At 44.5% G+C, this 22,530-nt stretch overlaps 1 protein-coding gene across 1 annotated transcript in view; it reads left to right on the forward strand.

Moving 5' to 3' along the window:
• The window catches only part of LOC106578526 (matrix metalloproteinase-16), a 75,984-nt gene that overhangs the window by 35,788 nt on the left and 17,666 nt on the right, over positions 1-22,530 (forward strand). The window contains 3 exon segments of the mRNA XM_014157432.2: positions 11,110-11,271; positions 13,186-13,254; positions 13,257-13,402. Of these exon segments, the coding sequence (XP_014012907.2) occupies positions 11,110-11,271; positions 13,186-13,254; positions 13,257-13,402 (377 nt within the window).

Raw genomic sequence — 22,530 nt, forward strand, 5'->3', positions numbered from 1 at the left:
GAACTGCGGAGACTAGGGTACTGTACTGTATTGAGGGAACTGAGGAGGCTAGGGTACTGTACTGTACTGAGGGAACTGAAGTGGCTAGGGTACTGTACTGTACTGAGGGAACTGAGGAGGCTAGGGTACTGTACTGTACTGAGGGAACTGAGGAGGCTAGGGTATTGTACTGTACTGTACTGTACTGAGGGAACTGAGGAGACTAGGGTACTGTACTGTACTGAGGGAACTGAGGAGGCTAGGGTACTGTACTGTACTGAGGGAACTGAGGAGACTAGGGTACTGTACTGTACTGTACTGAGGGAACTGAGGCTAGGATACTGTACTGAGGGAACTGAGGAGGCTAGGGTACTGTACTGAGGGAACTGAGGCTAGGGTACTGTACTGTACTGAAGGAACTGAGGAGACTAGGGTACTGTACTGTACTGAGGGAACTGAGGAGGCTAGGGTACTGTACTGTACTGTACTGAGGGGAATGAGGCTAGGGTACTGTACTGTACTGAGGGAACTGAGGAGACTAGGGTACTGTACTGTACTGAGGGAACTGAGGAGGCTAGGGTACTGCACTGTACTGAGGGAACTGAGGAGGCTAGGGTACTTTACTGTACTGAGGGAACTGAGGCTAGGGTATTGTACTGTACTGTACTGAGGGAACTGAGGAGACTAGGGTACTGTACTGTACTGAGGGAACCGAGGAGGCTAGGGTACTGTACTGTACTGAGGGAACTGAGGAGGCTAGGGTACTGTACTGAGGGAACTGAGAAGACTAGGGTACTGTACTGTACTGTACTGAGGGAACTGAGGAGGCTAGGGTACTGTACTGTACTGAGGGAACTGAAGTGGCTAGGGTACTGTACAGTACTGAGGGAACTGAGGAGGCTAGGGTACTGTACTGTGAGGGAACTGAGGAGACTAGGGTACTGTACTGTACTGAGGGAACTGAGGAGGCTAGGGTACTGTACTGTACTGAGGGAACTGAGGAGACTTGGGTACTGTACTGTACTGAGGGAACTGAGGCTAGGATACTGTACTGAGGGAACTGAGGAGGCTAGGGTACTGTACTGAGGGAACTGAGGCTAGGGTACTGTACTGAAGGAACTGAGGAGACTAGGGTACTGTACTGTACTGAGGGAACTGAGGAAGCTAGGGTACTGTACTGTACTGTACTGAGGGAACTGAGGCTAGGGTACTGTACTGTACTGAGGGAACTGAGGAGGCTATGGTACTGTACTGTACTGAGGGAACTGAGGAGACTAGGGTACTGTACTGTACTGAGGGAACTGAGGAGACTAGGGTACTGTACTGCACTGAGGGAACTGAGGCTAGGGTACTGTACTGTACTGAGGGAACTGAGGAGGCTAGGATACTGTACTGTACTGTACTGAGGGAACTGAGGCTAGGGTACTGTACTGTACTGAGGGAACTGAGGAGGCTAGGGTACTGTACTGTACTGAGGGAACTGAGGCTAGGGTACTGTACTGTACTGAGGGAACTGAGGAGGCTAGGATACTGTACTGTACTGAGGGAACTGAGGCTAGGGTACTGTACTGTACTGAGGGAACTGAGGAGACTAGGGTACTGTACTGTACTGAGGGAACTGAGGTGGCTAGGATACTGTACTGAGGGAACTGAGGAGACTAGGGTACTGTACTGAGGGAACTGAGGAGGCTAGGGTACTGTACTGAGGGAACTGAGGCTAGGGTACTGTACTGTACTGAGGGAACTGAGGAGGCTAGGGTACTGTACTGTACTGAGGGAAAAGCAAACAAATACATGAACTAGCAGACAAAATAATTAGAAGAACTTGATTTTTAATGATTTTCCCAAATGTTTGGATAGCAATGAATCTATGCAGTGAGAAAGAACTTGATTTGTTTTATTAACACAGTGTGTGGCATAGAGAGAAAGAGAGAGAGAGAGAGAGAGTGAGAGAGAGCGAGAGAGAGATATAAGAGAGAGAGAGAGAGAGAGAGATATAAGAGAGAGAGAGAGAGATATATAGAGAGAGAGAGAGAGAGAGAGAGAGAGAGAGAGAGAGAGAGAGAGAGAGAGAAAGCTAGCACCATTCTCTACCCCACCAGGCTGCCTCTAGAAATAGACGCTCACCCACTGACACTAGCTCTAGCTGCTATGTGGGTGGCATCAGCCTCTTCCGCCCACACACACACACGCACGCACACACGCACACACAGACCTCTCTCTACATAGTTTATCTCACATGCCTCTTTCTGCCACAGCACTTCAGGCAGGGAGCTGGAAGTCAAACTCATAACCTCCCCAACAAGGCCATTAATTAAACAACCTCCATACACAGCCACTTCCCCTCTTTCCTTTCCTGCCTCCTTTTTCAGCTCTTTTGTAGAGAAGATGGATTCATTCAACACAATTGTGTTTTAACAGGAGATCACTGATAAGGTTTTTGCGAAAGGGAATTACGCTGAGAATCGCATTTTTCCGGTTTTTGTGTGATATACATTTTAATGTGAAAAATCGGAGTCTCAGCGTAATTCTGTAAGCATGGAATTTCCCCAAAGCAGAGAGCACAGGTATGCAGAATGGGGGCGGACAGAGAGAGAGAGGGGTGGTGCGAGAAAAGAGAGAGAGTGTAAATCAGGGAGATAGAGAGATAACATTGTGGCGGGGTGCTGTAGTTTGGCTGCAGCCATAATGGCCAGTCTGTTCACACCCAGAAACCAGGCCAGGCGCAGCATAAGAAACAGAACCTGAGCCCTGCTGGCAACAGCACAGGCAGGCAGGGGCACCAAACTCCCAGACTGCTCCTGGAATCTCAGCACTCAGCTACTCCTTCCCTCTCTTTTCTCCCTCCCTCGCCTTGCTCTCGTTCACACTTTACCTCTTTCGGTTTGACTCTCCAGTACATATGCGTGACATGTTATTGACAATTGACTGAAGCGGCACTGCTGTCAAAATATTGGGAATCACTGTTTCCCTGTATTTCTTCAGCTTCTTTCTCATCTTTCTTCCGTTCCGTCTCTCTCCTCTCCCGTTTCCTCTTCCTCCTCCCACTCACTTCCAGTCCTTTAGTACCACAACCAGTTACTCACACGCACGCCGGCGCACACACTCACACCTCTCAGACGGCCGCTCTACTCTTCAGGGGCCTCGACCCAGGGAATTCTGGGTAGGAGGAAGACAATGGGAACATTTAGCTCCTCCAGGGACAAAGGAAGTGCTTATTCTCAGTGCTAAGACTCGGGCGTAAACAACAGCAGCAACAGCAAGCATGCAATAATAACACAGTTGTCAACACAAGTGTCAGGCCTTGAGTGGGGGAAGGCTGATGGGCGGCAGATCTGTCTTTCCTTGGGGAGCTCTGCTAGAGATGGGAGTGTTGTACTACATCGTTGGTAATTATATGGCATGTGGATGATGCAGTTCAATTGTTGTTGTTTTAGTTCCTGCAGAAGATGCAGTGTCAGCCTTTTAATATCGTACAAACACCTCTCTCTGTCTCTGTTTCTGTCTCCCCCTCACTCTCTTTCTCCCTCTCACTCCCTGTCTCCCTACCTCTCTCTCTCTCTCCTCTCCCTCTCTCGCATGCCCTTTCACAAACCCATGATGAATTGAATGAGTAGATAAATACAGAGCAACTGAAACAGCATTCATGACAAAAGCAATGATAAGCTTTTATTTTGTTAAGTTAGGAGCAGAAAGAGAGAGAGAGAGAGAGAGAGAGAGAGAGAGAGAGAGAGAGAGTCCAGTACTGTACGTAAAGAGGTAGAGCAGAGAAAGGTACAGTAAACCACGGTCAGATCCATATGACTTTGTTTCTTGTCGAAGCGAAAGTTTATTGTGGTGAAATACTGTCGTCCCTCTCACTGTATGGGGAATAGGAGGTCAGAGTTACAACCGCAGGTAGAGGCCAGCACTGCCATGCAGAGCAATAGAACTCCTGTGTGTCGAGAGCCCTAGATCTAGTGGAAAAGACGAAGGACTCAGAGTCAGTCTGGTGAGTAAGAAACAGACTGAGTCACGTGTGTCCCCGCGAGCAGCCCTGCACTGTGGCATGTGCAGCTAGCCACGTAACCAATCAATTATGAGGAAAGGGCAGATCTAGTGGAGCTCCAGGTTCCTAATCACAGCTCCTGTGTATTTTGCTGCTGCTGAGAGAGAGAGAGAGAGAGAGAGAGAGAGAGAGATCTGTTTATTTACTTTCCCTTTCAACTACTTGCACATTGTTACAACACCGTACATAGCCAATAATATAACCTTTGAAATGTCTTTTATTCTTTTAAACTTTTGAGTGTAACGTTCACTATGGTTTCCCTTGTTTATTTCCCCTTTGTTTATTGTCTATTCCATTTGCGTTGGCATTGTAAACATATGTTTCCCATGTCAATAAAGCCCTTTGAATTCAATTCAATTGAGAGAGAGAGAAAGAGAGGGAGGGAGATAGAGAGAGAGAGAGGGGGCAGAGAGAGAGAATAGAAAATGAGATGGTGATCATTAATCTCCAGTGTCTTCCCCTCCCTCCCAGCCTCCCTCCCACCCTCCCTCCCTCCCTCCCTATCTCTTCTCTCTGTGCGAGAGGGTTAGCTTCCTCCCTGCCTCATTTATAACAGTATGACCTCCAGTGTCTGTTCAGTAGGAGAGGACTGTAGTGGCAGAGAGAGGGGAGGCGAGGAGAGGAGAAAAGAATGGGGGAGAGAGGAGTGGAGTGGAGAAAGGGGGAGAGAGGGAAGGAGAGGAGCGGAGAGGAGAAAGGGGGAGAGAGGGAAGGAGAGGAGAAAGGGGGAGAGAGGGAAGGAGAGGAGCGGAGAGGAGAATGGGGGGGAGAGAGGAGCGGAGTGGAGAAAGGGGGGAGAGAGGGAAGGAGAGGAGTGGAGAGGAGAAAGGGGAGAGAGGGAAGGAGAGGAGCGGAGAGGAGAGGAGAAAGGGGGGGAAAGGGAAGGAGAGGAGCGGAGAGGAGAAAGGGGGAGAGAGGGAAGGAGAGGAGCAGAGAGGAGAAAGGGGAGAGAGGGAAGGAGAGGAGCGGAGAGGAGAGGAGAAAGGGGGGGAAAGGGAAGGAGAGGAGCGGAGAGGAGAAAGGGGGAGAGAGGGAAGGAGAGGAGCAGAGAGGAGAAAGGGAGGAGAGGAGCAGAGAGGAGAAAGGGGGAGAGAGGGAAGGAGAGGAAAGGAGAGGAGAAAGGGGGAGAGATGGAAATAGAGGAAAGGAGAGGAGAGAGGAAAGGACAGGAGGGTGGAGGAGAGGTGAGAAAGGGGATGAGATGGGAAAGGGGGAGAGATGAGAGGTAAAAGGGAGACATGGGGAGGAGAGGAGAGCTCCAGCAGGTTTTCACAATGCCACTGTCTGTTGGTCACGCGGGATGGAGATATAGAGAAGATATACAGTAGTGGTTTTTAAACTGATATCTGAAGGACAGTGCTCCTCCCTTCATCCGGTTCCATTGTTGGAGGATGAGATATGGCTGTTGACAGGATATGATGTCACAGAGACTACAGGGGTCAGGGGTCAAGGTGAGAGTCAAGGTACCCTGTGAATCTCTCTGCACGCTGTACCATATACTGTACAGCAGGGCTCTTCAACTGGCAGCCCACGGGCCAGATCTGGCCCTTTTATCAATTTAGTTTGGCCTCTTGATCAGTTTTGAACATTAATAAAAAATGTATTCATTAAAACTATCATGTTGATATCATGGATGGTCAATCCTTGCTTCCCTAGTTCTGTCTATGAATTTGAGAGTGGTTACATTTCTCCAGCTCCATCCTTCAGCTTTTTATGGAAACAGGGGCGGGGAAGCACTTTGTCATTGTTTAACCTGTTTGGGATAGGGGGCAGTATTTTCACGGCCGGATAAAAAACGTACCCGATTTAATCTGGTTACTACTCCTGCCCAGAAACTAGAATATGCATATAATTAGTAGATTTGGATAGAAAACACAAAAGTTTCTAAAACTGTTTGAATGGTGTCTGTGAGTATAACAGAACTCATATGGCAGGCCAAAACCTGAGAAGATTCCATACAGGAAGTGCCCTGTCTGACAATTTGTTCTCCTTCTGTGGCATCTCTATCGAAAATACAGCATCTCTGCTGTAACGTGACATTTTCTAAGGCTTCCATTGGCTCTCAGAAGGTGCCAGAAAGTGGAATGACGTCTCTGCAGTCTCTGGGCGAAAAACAGCAGGAGTTTTTGTGAGTGGTCAGGCAGGGAACAATGACACTGGAGATGCGCATCCACGAGACGACTCCATTTTTTTCTTTCAGCCTTTGAATGAATACAACGTCGCCCGGTTGGAATATTATCGCTATTTTAAAATTGATTTTAAACAGCGTTTGACATGCTTCGAAGTACGGTAATGGAATATTTAGAATTGTTTTGTCACGAAATGCGCTTGCGCGTCACCCTTCGGATAGTGACTTGAACGCACGAACAAAACGGAGGTATTTGAATATAACTATGGATTATTTGGAACCAAAACAACATTTGTTGTTGAAGTAGAAGTCCTGGGAGTGCATTCTGACGAAGAACAGCAAAGGTAATCCAATTTTTCTTATAGTAAATCTGAGTTTGGTGAGGGCCAAACTTGGTGGGTGTCAAATTAGCTAGCCATGATGCCCGGGCTATCTACTCAGAATATTGCAAAATGTGCTTTCGCCAAAAAGCTATTTTAAAATCTGACACCGCGATTGCATAAAGGAGTTCTGTATCTATAATTCTTAAAATAATTGTTATGTTTTTTGTCAACGTTTATCGTGAGTAATTTAGTAAATTCACCGGAAGTTTGAGGTGGGTATGCTAGTTCTGAGCATCACATGCTAATGTAAAAAGCTGGTTTTTGATATAAATATGAACTTGATTGAACAAAACATGCATGTATTGTATAACATAATGTCCTAGGAGTGTCATCTGATGAAGATCATCAAAGATTAGTGCTGCATTTAGCTGTGGTTTTGGTTTTTGTGACATATATGCTTGCTTTGAAAATGGCTGTGTGATTATTTTTGGCAGGGTACTCTCCTGACATAATCTAATGTTTTGCTTTCGCTGTAAAGCCTTTTTGAAATCGGACAATGTGGTTAGATTAACGAGAGTCTTGTCTTTAAAATGGTGTAAAATAGTCATATGTTTGAGAAATTGAAGTTATAGCATTTCTGAGGTATTTGTATTTCGCGCCACGCTCTACCATTGGATATTGGTGAGGCGTTCCGCTAGCGGAACGTCTGTCCCTAACAGGTTTAAACTGCTGATTCCCTTTTAAATAATTGTGTACACATTTGTTTGCTAAAATAGAGAATCAAATAGCTTGTTGGTCCATGTTATCACTATCTGTGAGTTAGGGCAGTAAGAGAATACTTTTCATTTTCAGAGGATTTTAAAATGACCTAATTACTTTTAGCAACATTTAAGTGGCTTATATGTTTTTGATACAGTTCTTCGGAAGAATAATCACATGCTGTCCAGTAGATAAGCTTTGTTAAAGAAGCTTTCAAATTGACACATATCAGTCCATATATTAGTCCATATATGGGCGTGATCAAAGAATCTCTGGTTGCTACTCAATTCAATTGAGCCAAAATCCGCATGGCGGTGGTTTTGGTGGTGTCGAAGATGGAACTGCGTTAGAGCTGTCAAATCCACAAGTGGCTCCCGGCATTACACCTAAAGCGGACATTGCCATTGGCTGCACATTAACAGAAATCCCATGCAGCCTTGTTTACGAGTTGGAATGAGAGATGTAATCTACACCTCTATTAGGATGATAGAAACCCTCATTATTTAATTGAATCATTTTTCTATTTGAGCGGCATTCTTTCTGTATAGCCTACACTTTCTCGTTCTGACTAATTAACAGAGTGGGACTTTGTGACAATGGTCAAGAGTAGCTGCTCACTGATTTGACGGCTTCAAAAGTTCCACCTGAAGTTCCACCTCCGACACGGCCAAAACATCCGTTATGCGGGTGTCTGCTATTGCTGGTTAACGCTGGATCTGATTGAATCCAGGCCTACATTGATTCCCAACTTTCACCTTGTTAATATTTAGTAACAGTGCTAAGACCCAGACAGCGCAAACAGCAAATGTCCCTGGAATCTGGCGGTAGAGAGGGACAGGAGAGCAAACAACAGTGGATAAAAGACTGCAACTATTAAAATATCAACAGCCGGAGTGAGACAGACTTTCTGTACAGAGACAAACGGAGACATATTGAGAGATTATAGTGAGACATTTGAGAAATGATGCTGGTGGTGTTTGTGACTGTTGTCCTGGGACTTCTCTCAGTGGGCGGCTCCCAGGTGGCCCCTTCAACCTCTGAGGAACTCCTGAGTTCACTGGAGCAGCGCAGCCTCAATCAGACTCTGGGTAAGTGGTTGTCTTTGGCTGAGAGTTCAGAGCGTCCTTCTTGGGAGTTAATCCCTGTTGGTAACCAGAACAATCCACTTGATATCACCCAGTTCCATGATTTAAGAGGAACATGCTTCAGGATAATCTCTAACTTGACTCGCAAGCTTCACTGTTTGAACCCCTAATAATAATGAACGCCCCAAAAAAAACAATGGGGTTTCTTGTAGCTTCTGTTACAATTGTTACAGGAAAAAAAACGTAAAAGTTTCGAAATACCAGGGTCAACGGCATCATCGCATTTCTCGTTCCATGATGGACATATGGCAACGTCCGCTCACTGTTTTGCTGCTCTCCCTAAAATAAAGCTTTGGTGATTAAGATTAGTTTCAAGGCGGTCTCAACTCTGTCCTCAGTTGGTCCACATGGGCCAGCTCAGGAGAACCACTTCCAACGATATCTCTCCTCTCCTCTCCTCACCTCACCTCACCTCACTTCTCCTCTTCTCCTCAACTCTCTTCAGCTCACCTCTCCTCTCTTCTCCTCACCTCTCTTCTCCTCACCTCTCCTCTTTTCTCCTCACCTCTCTTCTCCTCACCTCTCTTCTCCTCATCTCTCTTATCTTCACCTCACCTCTTCTCCTCACCTCTCCTCTTTTCTCCTCACCTCTCTTCTCCTCACCTCTCTTCTCCTCACCTCTCTTCTCTTCTCCTCACCTCTCTTCACCTCACCTCTCCTCTCTTCTCCTCACCTCTCTTCTCCTCACCTCTCCTCTTTTCTCCTCACCTCTCTTCTCCTCACCTCTCTTCTCTTCTCCTCACCTCTCTTCACCTCACCTCTCCTCTCTTCTCCTCACCTCTCTTCTCCTCACCTCTCCTCTTTTCTCCTCACCTATCTTCTCCTCACCTCTCCTCTCTTCTCCTCATCTCTCTTCTCCTCACCTCTCCTCACCTCTCTTCTCCTCTCCTCTCCTCACCTCTGCTCTTTTTTCATCACCTCTCCTCACCGCTCCTGTCTTTTCCTCACCTCTCCTCCCTTCTACTCACCTCTCCTCTTCTCTCTTCTCCTCGCTTCTCTTCTGCTTTCCATCAGGGAAATAGATTGGAGTAGACATCTCGCGCTCTTCATTTGCATAGCAATATGCCCCAATTTCCCAAGTGATTCTTAAACCATTGGACTCTCTCTCTTCTCGTTCTCTCTCTCTATCATTATTTATCTCGTTCACCCTCATTATATTCTTGCATAAATCTTTTCTGTGATTGTTAGCATTTTGCTCACATTTTCATTTTGATGTCAGCTAAACCATAACAGTCATTTACATAACAAAATACAGCTGGAATCATTTTTTACATTGCCTATTATAGCACTGTGAGACACTACCCACTGGGCACAGACGTCAATTCGACTTCTATTCCACTTTGGTTCAAAGTAATTTCATTGAAATGTGGTAGAAACAATGTTGATTCCACCAGTGTGTGCCCAGTGGGTACTATATATGACTTTATACTGGCATCTATTTTATTTGCTGTATACACAAATCCAGACCCAGTCATTTGTGTGTTTGTCTATAGCAGCATACTTATTGAGAGAGCACATCTGGCCAGGGGTGTGCTCTGTGTTACTGGATCTGTTATTCATGGTATACGTTCCTCTGTAGATAAGTGCTTCAAGTCAATGAGAACAGAATGAATAAACTATTCTCCTTTTATCCATGCCGGGTGCTTCAGAAAGAGTGAGAGTGAGGGGGAGAGGAAGAGGGAGGAAGAGAGAGGGAGACGGTAGGAGGAAGAGAGGGAGGGAGAGAGAGAGAGCGATAGACAGGGAGAGAGACAGGGGGGACAAAGAGGAAGAGAGAGGGAGATGGTAGGAGGGTAAGAGGGAGAGAGATAGAGAGAGCGGAAGAGAGAGAGAAAGAGAGAGACTAATTGATAATGTGGCTTTCCGACTGTTCTCTATTTATTCTGGGTTTTCTGGTTCCTGTGTCCTCCTCTGTCCCAGTTAGTGAATGACTCTAAAGCTACGTCCCAAATGGCATCATATTCCCTATGTAGTGCACTATATAGGGAATAGGGTGTCATTTGGGACGTACACTCTGACTGGGACACGGCTGGTTGCCACTGGAGCCTTCTGGGGTCAGAGTTCAACCCAGCGTAAAATCACCGGCTTACCCGCATAATTAGAAAGGGGATCAGTGCTTCCCATGCTCTCACAGAGGGAAGACACTCCAGTTCATTTTGATCTGTGTGTGTGTGTGTGTGTGTGTGTGTGTGTGTGTGCGTGTGCGTGCGTGTGTGTGTGTGCGTGTGCGTGCGTGCGCGTGCGTGTGCGTGTGTGTGTGTGTGTGTGTGTGTTAAGACCATAATGGTTCCCATCAGTGGTAGTGGTTGTTTTTACTGCATCATCCTTTCATTTGGGGGATCAGTGGTGGATCACACACACTCTCTGTCGCTGTCACACACACTCTCTGACCCTTCCGACCCTGCTTTGACCCTACTCTGACCCTGCTCGCCTCTCACACACATATCACTCATCTCTTTCTGCGTGTGCATATTTAGCGATTGTGGGTTTCTTGGGTATATAGTAAAACTCCAAGAAAAGTTTCCGAATAAATTGCGCTGCAGATTATAATTCACACATCCCGTCCATTTGAAGTATGATGGTGCATTTACTCATAGGGATTGTATGTGTGCGAAAGGCAGATGTCACCCATAGTGCTCTGATCTGATCTCACACTACACACGTCTCACACACATCTCTCTCTCTCTCTCTCTCTCTCTCTCTCTCTCTCTCTCTCTCTCTCTCTAGGTAATGATCTGTTCCTAGTGGCAGTCCATGAGCTGGGCCATGCCCTTGGTTTGGAACACTCCAACGATCCCACAGCCATCATGGCCCCCTTCTACCAGTACATGGACACAGAGAACTTCAAGCTGCCCCACGATGACCTCCAAGGCATCCAGAAGATCTACGGTAGGCTAGCCTTCCTCTCGTTTAATACAACCATCTGCTTATATCATCAGTGTGCTGCCGGAGGGAGGGAGGGAGGGGCAGACCTGGGTACACCATCAAACCTCTCCTCGTCCTTCCTTCTTTTACTGATCTTCCTCCTCCACCCTTTCCTTGTCATTTTGGTCTTCAAGGGAAGTGGGCAGGACTCTTATAAAGCGGATGGGTCTTAACCTTTCCCCTCTTCCTCCTCTTAAAATCAGGGTTGTATTGGAGGCATGTGTGTGTGTGTGTGTGTGTGTGTGTGTGTGTGTGTGTGTGTGTGTGTGTGTGTGTGTGTGTGTGTGTGTGTGTGTGTGTGTGTGTGTGTGTGTGTGTGTGTGTGTACCAACATGAGGGTTTACCGTCATAAGGGATAGCATCGAGTGCAGATTCTATTTCTGTTTATGTGTGGTTTATCTCTCCATTATCTCTCCATCATTCTCGCTATCATTATATAATTGCAAAGTGCTTTGCCCCCACTAATCCAGGGTCTATTTCAAGAGATTTAATTCAGTCAATGAATACAATCCCCGTGGTCCTCCCAGGAAGCAGCTGATCAGGTCACTGTACTGACTGACTGGGATGATGATGATGATGATGATGATGATGATGATGATGATGATGATGATGATAACTAGTGGAGTAGCACTGTAATCTCCTGATCCCATGGGCCTACAATCCCTGGGGATGATTGCCCAAGGTCATGTGTTCGTCCATGTATTCATTTGTTGGTTAGTTTGTCCATTCATTCGTTTGTTTTTTTGGTTCAGTCGTTCATTCAGTCATTCACTTTACTCGCTAATGAATTTATTCGCCCTCTCTTTCTCTATTTCCTAAAGCTGTCACCTCTGTGTAATAGTCCTATCACTGTTGTTGGCCCCGGCCATGTTATCCGGCTGCATGATTGGCACCGGTCCTGTCCAAATGGGATTAATGATCATTTAATAACCCACAGCTATGGACAGACATCCATTAGAGAATTTCAGCTGTTTATTTATATTAACGAAATAAGTACACCAACACTGAACCCAAGCCGCTTAACATTCAATAACACTACTGAACTAATAATGTCAAAGAATCACAGTCAATTCATTTAATAAGAACAAAGTGAGAGTTGAGTCTGGTTGGATAGCAGGGCTAAGTCCCAAATGACACCCTATTCCCTGTAAAGTGCACTTCTTTTGACCAGAGCCATATTCACTATATCGGGAATAGGGTGTAATTTGTGATGCAGGCTAGGTCTCGTCTCCTTTTAATGGCTGTAGTCTAGCTAGGTTTACATTGGACTGTAATTGATGTGTTAATGATGACAGTGTGTCACGCTGTGTTTCTCTGTTCTTTATTACCAATCTAAATGACTATTACATTTGCTAAGCCAATTACACCACCTCTCTGTAACAGGTAGTTAGAGAGGATTAAAGTCGAGTGTTTTGGTGGAACCCTGCGACACAAAGCTCCGAGGAGAATGACTTATGCGTGTCCTGTGTCCTGTGTCTGTCGGCTATTGCGTCAGGACCAAAAGTTTCAGATACCCTTAGGTCCGCATCTCAAATGGCAACCTATTCCCTCTACAGTGCACTACTACTTTATAGAGCCCTATGGACATAACGTAGAGAATAGGCTGCCATTTGGGACTCAACCTGAGAGTACAATGCTGTGTAGACCCCAACCCACCTTCTAGCTCTGAGTCTACGGATAGCTATGTTATTGAGGGAAAATGTACTTTCTTTGCCTGTGATATGTGGTTGTCCCACCTAGCTATCTTAAGATGAATGTACTGTAAGTTGTTCTGGATAAGAGCTTCTGCTAAATTACTAAAATGTTCTGTAGTCTTTTGATTGTTTTTGTTAATTTGTTTGTTTGTTTAGTAATATTGTTGATGTCGTTTTCATTCAGGTCCACCAGATAAGGTACCCCAGCCGACCAAGCCTTTACCAACAGCCCCCCCACACCGCTCACAACCCCCTCGGACCCTCGCAAGCCTGACAGGCAGACGCGACCCCCCAGGATACCTACGGGGGACAAGCCCAGCCAGCCCAACGCCAAGCCTAACATCTGTGATGGGGGCTTCAACACCCTGGCCATTCTGAGACGAGAGATGTTCGTGTTCAAGGTAGGAAGTCACTGTGTTTAACCATCCACCAGTTCTCAACTACATTCAAAATAACTACCTGAGTGGCAACAACAACAAGAAAAACAACAACAAACAAACCACATATGACCAACACAGCAACTTCACAGCAAGATAGCACAACATCAACATGTCATGTTCCTGGGTGTGTGTGTGTGTGCATGCATACTTGTGTGTGTATCCAGCTCAAAGGACCAGGGCCCAGTTGCATAAAACACCTTCAGTTACTTTTCCCCTTATATTTTCCCTTAAAGTTTCCTTAACCTCTATGGGCTAGGTGGGACGCTAGCGTGCCACCCGTGGTGCACTCCATCAACAGCAGGTGCAATTCAAGAGCGGCAAATTTGAATCCAAATAAATGTCAAAATTCAAATTTTTCAAACATACAACTATTTTACACCCTTTGAAAGATAAACATCTCCTTAATCTAACCACGTTTTACGATTTCAAAAAGGTTTTACGGCGAAAGCATAAATTTAGAGTATGTTAGGACAGTACATTTACAAGAGTTGTGTGTAATGTTTTGTCAAGTCAAAGACAGGGTCACCAAAACCATAAAACCAGCTAAAATGATGCACTAACCTTTTACAATCTCCATCAGATGACACTCCTAGGACATTATGTTAGACAATGCATGCATTTTTAGTTCTATCAAGTTCATATTTATATCCAAAAACAGCGTTTTACTATGGCATTGATGTTGAGGAAATCGTTTCCCTCCAATAACCGGCAGTCAAGTCAGCGTCACAAATTAAATAATTAAAATTAGAAAACATTGGTAAAATATTATATTGTCATTTAAAGAATTATAGATTTACATCTCTTGAACGCAATCAACTTGCCAGATTTAAAAATAACCTTACTGGGAAATCACACTTTGCAATAATCTGAGCACTGCGCCAAGAAAAATACGCGTTGCGATACAGACTAGACGTCATGTTGGGGAGATCTAAAATCGAAAATACTATGTAAATAATCCATTACCTTTGATTCTCTTCATCAGATGTCACTTCCAGGTATCACAGGTCCATAACGAATGTAGTTTTGTTCAAAAAAGCTCATCATTTATGTCCAAAAATCTCCGTCTTGTTAGCACATGATCTAAGCCAGCCGGACTTCTCGTCATGAACGAGGGGAAAAAATATATTTACGTTCGTTCAAACATGTCAAACGTTGTAGAGCATAAATCATTAGGGCCTTTTTTAACCAGAACATGAATAATATTCAAGGTGGACGAATGCATACTCTTTTATAACGTATTGGAACGAGGGTACCCAACATGAACTCGCGCGCCAGGTGTCTAATGGGACATCATCGTTCCATGGCTCTTGTTCGGTCAGATCTCGCTCCAGAAGACTCAAAACACTTTGTAAAGGCTGGTGACATCTAGTGGAAGCAATAGGAAGTGCCAAAATATTCCTCAGCCCCTGTGTTTTTCAATGGGATAGGTTTAAAGGTAATACAACACATCAGGTATCCACTTCCTGTCAGAAAATGTCTCAGGGTTTTGCCTGCCAAATGAGTTCTGTTATACTCACAGACACCATTCAAACAGTTTTAGAAACTTTAGAGTGTTTTCTATCCATATATAATAAGTATATGCATATTCTAGTTACTGGGTAGGATTAGTAACCAGATTAAATCGGGTACATTTTTTTTATCCAGACGTGCAAATGCTGCCCCCTAGCCCTAACAGGTTAACTTTAAGTTAGTTGCACAAAACATGTTAATGTGAATTTCCCCCTTAAATGGCTATAAAGCTAGCTGGCTAGTTAGCTATAGCTACTCTGTAAGCTAGCTTGACGTACGAGAAAGTAATATCATGTAAGTTGAGAAAAAAGTAACTACAAGAAACGTTGTTCATTATCTTCTGAAGCAATATGGTTATCCTATCTTGATTTTAGAAGTTATTTTTTGTTATCTTACAAAATGAAAGCAACCTTTTTGACTAGTCGTTTAGTCAGGCCGTCTCCGTGGTAACCAGATACTCTTTCTTCCATACATGCCTTCAAACTACCGTAAAACCCCTTAAGTTTGCCCTTACCTACGGAACTATTTGAGGGGCTCTATGCAATGCCCTTAAATAATTCCCTTAGGTAAGGTACAATTATTCCTTAAGTTAAACCCTTAAGGGAAACACTCTGTGGATCAGCCGCACACAAGGGTACTTTTAGGGTACAGTATTGTTCCCGGGGGTACAAAAATATAAAAATACACATAATATATCTTCAGAGGTACACGTTTCTCACCTGGTACATTTTAGTACATGTGCTGAGAATCTATTATAATGGTACATTTTTGTACTTAATATTTTGAATATAAAGCTACAATCATCACACACTCTCAAAACTTTTCCCATTATTATAATATTTCCCAGCATGCTTTATTTCAGGTAGATTTTTGTATTTATTTTGTTTCAATATGTGGGTTTTTGCATGCACATGAATTGATTGATTGATCTTATGCTACACAAAGTTAAATTACATACATAACAAAACTAATCTGTTAGTAGTTGGATTTATTGCACCCGTTATTGAGATGGTTGTTTCCATTTAGATGGTTTAGGTAGTCTCATTTATCAATTTTCCCTACCTTGGCAGTCATTCTAAATGCAGGTTACAGGTGAATAGAAGTTCACATTTTTAGATATCCTAACTCTGGCTGGATTCCAATAAGAACTACTTATCACTTTGCAAGCAGCATAATGTGACTTGCCCGATGTGGCCAGCAAACCAGGAGTTTCAGACCACTGTGTTGGGATAAAACTAGGCTGTCAAAATATGGTTTTACATGTAATATAGCAAAACTGATCTGTTAGTAGTTGGATTTATTGCTCCCGTTTGCTTTTGCATGCACAAAACAAACACCCTGGGAAATATTCAAGGTTTTACACCTTACAGTGTTAAAACAACACCTAAAACCCGTTTAAGACATACATTTTTGCCCCTTAAAAAGGAAAAAGGCAACAACAAAAAAAGGGAAACGTTGACCTTTTCCAAATGTATGCTTCTGTGGACTACATATAATAAAGTACTATCTCATCCCCTAAGGTAAACGATTGGCTCTTTTAAGGTACAAACTGCAAGGGTACAATTATATACCTATAACTAAAGGTACAAACGAATACCTTACAGGATACCACTACAGTGACAAGCATTTGTACCCCTTTAAGAACAAATAGAAACCTTTATTTCGGAAAGTGTGCTTTCAGTTAGTCAGATCTCAGAGTCGAACTAATGGAAAGGCTCTGTGTGGGAGGGCTTCATATATGTGCCTAATATGTACTAATGTAGCAGATAACTGAAGCACTCTGGGTAGTGGGTATATCCGTAGTTATATATAGCTACAGAGTAGTCAGTGGTTTCTGTTGGTCAGGAGATTTCAAGCGTTATCATCATTGAAACTCAAGGGGACATATGTACGTCACTGTAGCTCATGTAATTAGCACTTTAACATCTCTAAAATGTAACTCTCTTCCACATTCATTTTCTTAAGAGGAATTTAACAGACGGCACTGTAGGATAGTCTACACATAGCACTTTATAGTGATTATGTAAGTGACTGAGTGACTCACACATTCTAAATGTGAGGTCTGTACGCTATGGCAGGGATGCGTTCCAAATGGCACCCTATTTCCTATATAGTACAATACCTCTGACAAGAGCCCTGGTCAAAAGTAGTGCCGTAAATAGGAAGTAGGGTGCCATTTGGGACGCAAGCCCAGGACTTGTTTGGATATCTATTAGCTTACATAGAAATAACATCTAGTCCAGATGGAATATGGTTTTCTCTTCCCAAACAAACCCCACAGTAGCAAACTCATCTCAGTTTACCCAGAACAAAAAATGGTGCATAATTTGGTTTATGTTTACGTGGTCTGTCCATGAGAGATTATCCAGTAACAAACCCCACAGTAGCTTTCTGTCCAGTAACAAACCCCACAGTAGCTTTCCGTCCAGTAACAAACCCCACAGTAGCTTTCTGTCCAGTAACAAACCCCACAGTAGCTTTCTGTTCAGTAACAAACCCCACAGTAGCTTTCTGTCTAGTAACAAACCCCACAGTAGCTTTCTGTCCAGTAACAAACCCCACAGTAGCTTTCTGTCCAGTAACAAACCCCACAGTAGCTTTCTGTCCAGTAACAAACCCCACAGTAGCTTTCTGTCCAGTAACAAACCCCACAGTAGCTTTCTGTTCAGTAACAAACCCCACAGTAGCTTTCTGTCCAGTAACAAACCCCACAGTAGCTTTCTGTCTAGTAACAAACCCCACAGTAGCTTTCTGTCTAGTAACAAATACCACAGTAGCTTTCTGTCTACTAACAAACCCCACAGTAGCTTTCTGTCCTGTAACAAACCCCACAGTCGCTTTCTGTCCAGTAACAAACCCCACAGTAGCTTTCTGTCTAGTAACAAACCCCACAGTAGCTTTCTGTCCAGTAACAAACACCACAGTAGCTTTCTGTCTAGTAACAAACCCCACAGTAGCTTTCTGTCTAGTAACAAACCCCACAGTAGCTTTCTGTCCAGTAACAAGCCCCACAGTAGCTTTCTGTCCAGTAACAAACCCCACAGTAGCTTTCTGTCCAGTAACAAACCCCACAGTAGCTTTCTGTCCAGTAACAAACCCCACAGTAGCTTTCTGTCCAGTAACAAACCCCACAGTAGCTTTCTGTCCAGTAACAAACCCCACAGTAGCTTTCTGTCCAGTTTTACACAGAGTCGTGATGTGTCTATGCTTATGTATCCTCATCCAGAGACTCAGAGTCTCTGAGTACAAGGCCCTGGCAGCTCACAGTCAGCTAATGCACGCCCGCACACACATATACATATGCACACACACAGGAGAAAAGGGGAAAGCCCTCCAGGCAACACAAAGATCAGCTATGTTCTCCACCAAAGAGAAAGAGAAAGAGAGAGAGCGGCTGTTCTTTTGTGTGTATTTTTCAGGGGTTATAAATAGCTAGTATTCATTGGTTAAGTAGGCTAAGACACGTGGAACTCACTGGGGAAATACCCCTCTCATAGAATATTGCCAAACACACTTACACTGTGGTTTGGTTTATTTCATTTGAACAGTGATTCTACTTGTGTCTTACATTGCTTGGAAAAATCCTCATTCTCATTCGGCTTTCCAAAAAACAGTAACAGCCATTGCAGGTTTTTCTCTTCTCCTGTCTCAGTCCGCTGTACTTAATCATGGAGACAAGATAAAAGGACAAATGTATAATATTTGTGTGTAGGAAAAACCTTCAGGCCATCAGTCTCAGTGACCTGTGTCTCCATGGAAATGTCTGCCTAAGAACCCACCTCACATGGTTTCTCCCTCCTCTCCCCTGGCAAAAGTTGACGTGGAACGACCCGGCCTTGGTGATAGTCAGTAGTGGAGAGAGACATGAGATTTCAAGACAGAGCTAAGACAGATATTACATCAAATAGTGGCCCATAGGGCTCTTGACAAAAGTAGTGCACTATATAGGGAATAGGGTGCTATTTGGATGTACACAGGAACACAGGAAGTCTCAGTCTGATCGTTTATGAGTTTGGCACCTCAGCTTAGCTCAGGGATGGATGGATAGATTTCCACAATAACGACTCTGTGGATATGAATCAAAACACTGGCCAACTACTCATGATTCAGGCCATGGATAGAGGTCATATTTAACTCGCAGATCAAAGAGAGCATTGACCCGTTTTATTTATTGGTTTGGTTTAGTGGTATTTCCCTCCAATTTTTCAACTCCAGAAAGAGTTGGTTTCAAGGGCTGTTGTACTATTGTTTTTTTGTTCTGTTTTTAAGCTGTCAATGAGCATATTTAACGAAGCTAAAATGAAAATAAATCACATTCCCTGTTCTAACCATCATCATTATCTCCTCTCGTAAAGAGACAACACAAAATCACCTATTATGCAACTTCCTTTATGTATATGAATTGTGTTTCTAAGTTGTTTTTTACACTATGCGTTTGAGCTCATTGTAATTATAGTGTGTGGCTTGAATCCGGTTTTCAAGAGAAGCTCTCAGCTTGTCCATCATTTGCAACAAAAGCACAATGCATGTTTTCTCCCAAATCCAAATGTGCTCCGCATGGTCAAGACACATCTAAGCTAGGTATTATGAGAGAGAGAGAGGGTGTGGGGGATTCTATTAGCATCACTTAACCAGCAGCAGGGGAGATGAAGAGGAAGCTAGTGCTACTCTCTGACTGGCTCACAGCTACTCAGAGCCAATCACAATCCCTCCCACACACATCAGACAGGAAGCAGGACGCTGAGAGCATGGATGTTCTGTTCAGGGTAACTGAGGTTGTCATGGAGGAGACTGACTGGTCAAGAGTGGGTGAATAACAACAGAGGGAGGGAGGTTGGGAGGGATGGAGGGAGGTTGGGAGGGATGGAGGGAGGTTGGGAGGGAGGTTGGGAGGGATGGAGGGAGGGATACGTAAGTAGATAGAATACATGATGTAAAGAGATAAACAGTTTCCTGAACAAATAAGTCCTCTAATTGAATAGCAATTTGGACGGATGTTTACTACTCATACTTAGGGCTGTACTCTGCAATGTACATGAATTGGCGCCAGTAACAAGTAGAGTTGGAATCTTCATTAGTCTGTGTCTGTGGTATTTCCTCTGAAGCAGGTCTGTGTGCAGAGTGACAGTCTGTCTGGTTGATGGGTTACTGAGGAGGGAGGGAGGGAGGGAGGGAGGGAGGGAGGGAGGGAGGGAGGGAGGGAGGGAGGGAGTACGAGCGAGCTTTGGCTATTTTGGCTCACCTCGTCCTCCAGTTGATTGTGTTGGAAGACACGTTGTCACTACCTGCCAAGTCATTAAAGATGAAATCTCCTCAGCCCTGAAAGACTGAAACACAGGTGTTCCCATAATGGGAAATAGGACTAGAGAGGATGGTGTGGTAGACCTACAATCGTTTCAGCTGTAAGTTATATGAAACCATGAAGGAAAATATCATACACTTCCATCAAACATCAAGAGACCCCTTGAGGGAGTATCTCTCATCATAACTACAGTTACAGTCTCAAACTCTGGGGCCTCTTCTGTACCCCCCCTGCCTATCTGACGTACCACAGTGATGTATAACGGAGACTTTCTGCATTTAGAAGGAGTTACCTTTCCTCCTCTCCGCTCTGCTTTCAACAGGAAGAGGAGGGAACGGATGAAAGGAAAACACATGCTGTTCAGTAGCTTTCCAGTGTCCTTGACGGAGCTCAGAGCCAACGGTAAAACCATTCAGCCAAGTCTGGATTTACAGTTATTATGACCCTGCCATCTTCAGTGGTGGAGAGGAGGGGTTGAAGAGGGTCGGCAAGGTTTCAGAGAGAACAGTAAACTGTACAGACATGACATGTTGCGTCCAGCAATCACCACCACATGATACCGTACATGCCCCCAAAAATTGCACACTTCCTTATGCTACCCCTTGGCTCCCACCCACCTCCTCCTACCCCCTCCTCTCCCGTGCCCCTGCGTACAGGGATTGAGGGACACATTCTCATGCGAGAGCCCGATTTAGACTAGAGCAGCAGAGAGACGCTTCCTTCCTGTCCTGAATGTGTGAACAGTTGTAGTGCTGGATTGGCTGGTCACACTAGGATGCAGAGCAGGAAGACCCATCTGATTCGTCCCTCTATCCCTCCACCTTTCAATCTCTTTTTTTACTGTTACTACACCTTTTGTTTTGTAAATGGGGGTTATTTCTCTTGTTCTCTCTCTTTCTCGCCTCCCACCCTCTTTTCCCTCCTTCTCCGCCCTCTCCTCACTGCTCTCTCCCTTCCCCTCCTCTCTCCTCTTCAGTTGGGCTTGAAGAGAAGAGCGTGCATCACTTAACCAAGTGTCTTTCACTCATCCATCCCCACCCATCTTTCTCCATTCTTCCCTTCCTCCTTGTCTTAACTAGAGTAGTGTGCTTGTCTCTACTGCCTGACTTCCCCTCTCTGAGGCGGTAGCTAGCCGTAGCATTTAAGAACGTTGGGCCAGTAACCGACAAGTCGCTGGTTTGAATCCCCGAGCCGACTAGGTGAAAAATATGTCGTTGTGCCCTTAAGCAAGGCTCTTAACCCTAATTGCTCCTGTAAGTCGCTTTGGATCAGAGCGTCTGTTAAAAGACCATAATGTATACGTACATGTGCGTTGATGTACGAGGTCTACTAGGAAGTGGGTAACAAAGTGTGTGTATTATCTGTGCTTATCCCTCTGAGGGGATCCCAGGACCTGGCTTCTTTCATCTCCACTCCTTTCTCCCCACTGTCCTTTCACCTTAACACACACGCACATCAGATCAACCCCAATTGGCTTGTTTAGCCTCAGCTGACCTCATTGTTGACCCTTGTCATGTTCAGTCTCTCAGGGATGCCCTTATGCTGCTTTATGGCTGTTCTGTGGTTAGGTGCTCTTACTTACAGCACTTTTAATGCAGATCATTTAAAGATGTCAGTTGTTGACTTATAGCCCTACATGCATACCTGCAGTGATATTTGCACTACATTGAGGAACATCTGTGAACTCAAACATTCAGTGTTAAGAGTTGTTTATTTTGTTGTTGTCCTGTTTTACAGCTGTACCACTGTCTAAATGCATCATCAGTATTGCAAGGTAGCACTGTGAGTCTGTTTGTCTGCATTTGTAACAGGTTCTCCCAAACAAAGCAGAAATGAAACAGAGCCATAATCTTCTGTTACAGAGGTTTTGGTAGTTATTTTGATTAGTTTGGACATTTGGGTAATTCCAAGTGCCAGCAGAAATTGCCTACATCTCAGGTTGGCTCACTGTCCATATTTTCAGAGCAGGAGAAAGAGGGAGATTGGAACATTTTGTCTTCTACAGAGTCTAAAGGAATCAAATAGCTCCGATTTCACAGTTTGATCTGTTTTCAATTACCGGGCTGAGTCCCATACTGAAGAAAACGCTGAACAATTGAAATCAATCAGGGCTTAGTGTAGAGTGGAGGGGCCATGGGACGCTGTGTGTGTGTGTGTGTGTGTGTGTGTGTGTGTGTGTGTGTGTGTGTGTGTGTGTGTGTGTGTGTGTGTGTGTGTGTGTGTGTGTGTGTGTGTGTGTGAAAGTGTGTGTACATGTCCTCCACACACACACATACAC

The sequence above is a fragment of the Salmo salar genome, chromosome ssa19 (assembly GCF_905237065.1).
Source record: "Salmo salar chromosome ssa19, Ssal_v3.1, whole genome shotgun sequence".
Lineage (NCBI taxonomy): Eukaryota > Metazoa > Chordata > Actinopteri > Salmoniformes > Salmonidae > Salmo > Salmo salar.